At 37.6% G+C, this 3,935-nt stretch overlaps 1 protein-coding gene across 1 annotated transcript; it reads left to right on the top strand.

Moving 5' to 3' along the window:
- Nucleotides 1-1,144: 1,144 nt before the first annotated feature.
- On the top strand, nt 1,145-2,779 carry LOC121328681 (cocaine- and amphetamine-regulated transcript protein). Its single transcript, XM_041273632.1, has 3 exons — nt 1,145-1,393; nt 1,812-1,895; nt 2,329-2,779. Exons 1-3 carry the CDS (start codon nt 1,265-1,267, stop codon nt 2,434-2,436), a joined length of 321 nt encoding a protein of 106 aa, XP_041129566.1. The 5' UTR covers nt 1,145-1,264; the 3' UTR covers nt 2,437-2,779.
- Nucleotides 2,780-3,935: the final 1,156 nt, after the last annotated feature.

The raw sequence follows: 3,935 nt of genomic DNA, 5'->3' as shown, positions 1-3,935 counted from the left end.
AACGCCCCACAACTCCCAGTCCAACGTCTTGACTAAGACTCAGCTGCTCGTCTTCAGCTCCTCACGTCCTGATTTCTCTTTAGTCTCTTCCCCAGTACACCACGTGTCCCGTACTGCTGCCAACAACACCCCAAATTCCTTACATCCTGGTCCCGTGCCGCTACCTGCAACGCTCCGATCTCCTTGCTTTCTTTAGTCTTATATCTGTTTTGTTATTTTCTCTATCCCCGCGATCTGCTTTCTCCCCATCTTGTTTCTGCCTATCTTTCTTTTCTTTTCGCCTTGTTCTAACTTCGTTTCTCACTTTGTTTTCTGACCTCGTTTTCTGAACTGCGTATCCCGATTCCATTTTTTCTTTCTCCCTTATTTTATAGTGCACAGCTGATTAAATTATTGACCACACTTGTGATCCAAAGAGCGGTAGATCCCGGTAGAAATGCCATAACGTAAAAGCAAAACAAATCAATATATCAATAACGTGCTTAAATTAAATAAATCATTCCAACAACACATCGTGAAAAAAAGAAAAATAAATAAAACATTCTAAAAAATCACAATATAATTCAATAAATCACATACACCTTTGTCACCCTTGACAAGTGTTGTTTTCTTTTCTCAAAATAATTGATCAAATAGTTGAATATTATTATTGGCATGTGACTCTTCGGCATCAGGCTACAGCACGTCCCGCTGTGGGTTTTAACATCAATATGAATTATTGTTCCAAGTGTCCTTCGTATAGCTCAAAGTAATCTTACAGTCATGCAGAAACTATATATACATTTTCCTTTTTAACCATAACAAGACATATCGCCGAGGTAAAGCAAACACAAATCATTTTGTCAGAAATATTCTAAATTAAAGTTTGGTATGTCATATTTTCCTTTTGTCTGGACAGTAATTTACTAATTGAGAGTCAAATGCGTAGCTTAACTTTATTTATCAGTAATGCAAACGCTTATTTACTTCTTATCGAAGGAGCAGTCGAGATAATCCTTACTGGTGACGCCAATACAACGTCTCCAAGACCCACTTTATTTTCTATTCGGTCCTCTTGTTTCTGCCTTGGCACTTAATTGGCTCAAAACAGACTTGATAAATCTCTTTTGAAATCCCCTGTTATGTTTCGCAGTTCAGGACGTCATTCGAGAGGGTCTTGGATCCTATAAAGGCGGGTCGGTCCGGGTTTGCAGCTGTCAGTGTTCGTGTGCTTGTTTGAAGTGATACAGATTGTGTGCCTCAAATCAAAGTGAGCTACAGCACCATGGACAGCTCCCGTCTCTACCTCTTCACTCTGCTCAGCGCTGCTCTCTTTCTCCACACCAACTGTCAGGAAACCGAGTTAGAAACCCGGTCTCTGGACAAGGAAGACTCCGTAAACGAAAAGCAACTGGTACGTATGATAGTAATAAATATGAACACTGCAGATTGCTTTTAGTTTAATTTCTTCTTTGCTTTTCAAACATTCCTATTTTTTCTGCATACTATTTTTGGTTAATCAGTAGCCCAATTTATTAGAAAACTACTAAGTAGTGTTCTCGTTTTTCATCAGTGCAAATGTATGCTTGTCCTATACTTTTATGAGTCGATCAAAAACCGTAATCGAACTCTGTGTATTTCTGGTTTTAAATGTCTTTATTTAAAAACAAAATCGTTTATTGTTCTGTTGTTATTATATCATAACATAATATTTGTTTTAATTCGTTTGACAGCCTGTATTACCAACTGTTCATCGTTTATTTTTGTCTCACAATGTAATAATTCTCGCTACTAAAATAAAGATGACTGTCTACATTGCCGCCTTTAAACAGATAGAAGCCTTGCAAGAAGTTCTTGAAAAACTTAAAAGCAAGAGAATACCTTATTATGAGAAGAAGTATGGCCAATTGCCTATGGTGAGTTACAGTTATAATTATATTTGGGGAAAACCATTACCTTTTTTAATATAAAATATAGGCTAATAATAATTCCAGTAATTTAAAAGTGAAAACTCGTACTTTTAGTATCACATTTTAAATGCAGACATGCGATGTGCCTGTACAGAGGGACTTATTAGAACAGCGGAATGGTAAGTTGTTTGTTTAAAACCCCACCTTGTAAAATAGCGTGGAAATTTGAAAACAGCTTCCATCTCTTGTCATTCAATTTTAATGTGACAAATCAGTGCGTCTGTTTTGTTTATGAGAAACGAGTTTTAGTGTGTGGCTTTTAAGAAACAACATGTCATTTTTTTTCCTGCGTTATTTTCAGTTGACATTGCGTTCTTCTGTCATTCACGTTCTGTCGCGTTGCAGGAAGCTGAACTTGTGTGTCTTGTTTGGTTGGCAGTGCGACGCTGGGGAGCAGTGTGCTTTGAGGAAAGGTGCCCGGATCGGGAAACTGTGTGACTGTCCACGGGGAACATCTTGCAATTCCTTCCTGCTTAGGTGCTTGTAATCAGATCTTTAAAAAGCCAACATTTTAAGAATGCTCAACGATTTTAATCGTCAATTTGTCAAAAGGGGAGGATAAGCATGAAACTACTGAAACCTTCGCCCCCCTCCCCCAAATTATATAAAGGTGTATTTATACAACTCTGAGTTGTACAGCAGTCATTCTTAACGTAGTGTGGATGTGTTCTTGTTTTTATTGTCCTTTTAATTAAAATGAAGAAAACATAAAGCAAATGTGTTTTGAAGAACCATTATATGTATTATAAAATTGTATTTTTGTATTTATCTTGTGATGCAGCAAATCAATAAAACAAACAACAGTGCCCCATCATTTCATTTGTCCTGTTTTCACACCAGGCGCTCTTTAGTCTGTAACATTCTGATATCTTTCCTGTTTAGCCTCTTCTAAAAACACAATGATTTGTCCTTTGTCAGCTGTATTGCAGCCTTTTTCAAGTCTTAAAACAGTTTAGGAAGTATAGACTTAAGTTTGTATAGGAATTAAACACCATTTGTGAACTAGATTTAGACCACACATTCCAACCATGTTTATTCACTGTGTTGATTACATTTGAAAATTTGTGAACGTGATCCAGTCCCTCAATGTGCTATTAGATACTGTGTTAAGTATGGATCCAAGTAATGACAGCTTCTGAATTAAATAGTCAAGCAGGATTGCAAGCTCAGTATAAGACTGTTACATTCTCATTAAATATAGTTGTTTAAACCTGGATGCTGTTACAGGAATTATAAGGTTTCAGATTCTCGTACACTCTGATTGTGCTGTTACAGGAATTATAGGGTGACTTTGCACAGCCAGGACCCAAACCCTCGCTCCCTTGACTGTATGACTCACTCTGCACACCACGTGGCTGTGCTTTTACCAGGTGAGCCACTCGGGAACCCATTTCTATGTAATTCGTATTCTTTCTGTGTGGGCGTGCACAATGCCAACTGTGTCTCCGTCATGTAGGCAGCTGTTGGCATCTGCAAAATCAAGTCCTCTTTGTGGCTGTTATTCCCAATAAGTAGGTTTGACAGGAAGCATGTATTGTTGACAGTGCTAACGAGACTGTGTAGTAGGCTGTTATTTTTGATTAATTGAATAAGGCTGAGGGATGCTGTTTTCAAACAGTAAATTCACGGTGATACTAGGTGCAGATTTAACTAACATTTTTTCATTGATAAAACATAACAGCGCATCTTTCTGCACAATGCATCTTTTATTGTTGGCTTTTTGTGTAGAAAATTCCTTTTTAGAAAACTGCAGCTGAGCTATAAAGTAAAGGCAGGGATGCAGAGTGCTTTAATTAGAGCACACGCTCAGCATTATAACCCAGGTGAAGCATGTGCACAGCATTTTATGTTAGGTACTGTAGTATCTAAGAGGAAAATGGGCTTCTCCAGGATGTCATGGAAACCGTCAATAATAATAATAGAAACAAAGTTATGTGAGCAATTATGTTTGACAAAAAAGCTTCTTCATGAGTGTTTTGAAAACCA

The sequence above is a fragment of the Polyodon spathula genome, chromosome 2, assembly GCF_017654505.1.
Source record: "Polyodon spathula isolate WHYD16114869_AA chromosome 2, ASM1765450v1, whole genome shotgun sequence".
In the NCBI taxonomy this organism is placed as follows: Eukaryota; Metazoa; Chordata; class Actinopteri; order Acipenseriformes; family Polyodontidae; genus Polyodon; species Polyodon spathula.
This window is presented reverse-complemented; position numbering and strand designations above follow the sequence as displayed.

Bases quoted from the DNA above. Each gene is read 5' to 3' on its own strand.
- LOC121328681 (XM_041273632.1), top strand. From the start codon at position 1,265: ATGGACAGCTCCCGTCTCTACCTCTTCACTCTGCTCAGCGCTGCTCTC. The intron at 1,394-1,811 runs GTACGTATGATA...GCCTTTAAACAG, and splicing joins CCGTAAACGAAAAGCAACTG to ATAGAAGCCTTGCAAGAAGT. The intron at 1,896-2,328 runs GTGAGTTACAGT...TTTGGTTGGCAG, and splicing joins AGTATGGCCAATTGCCTATG to TGCGACGCTGGGGAGCAGTG.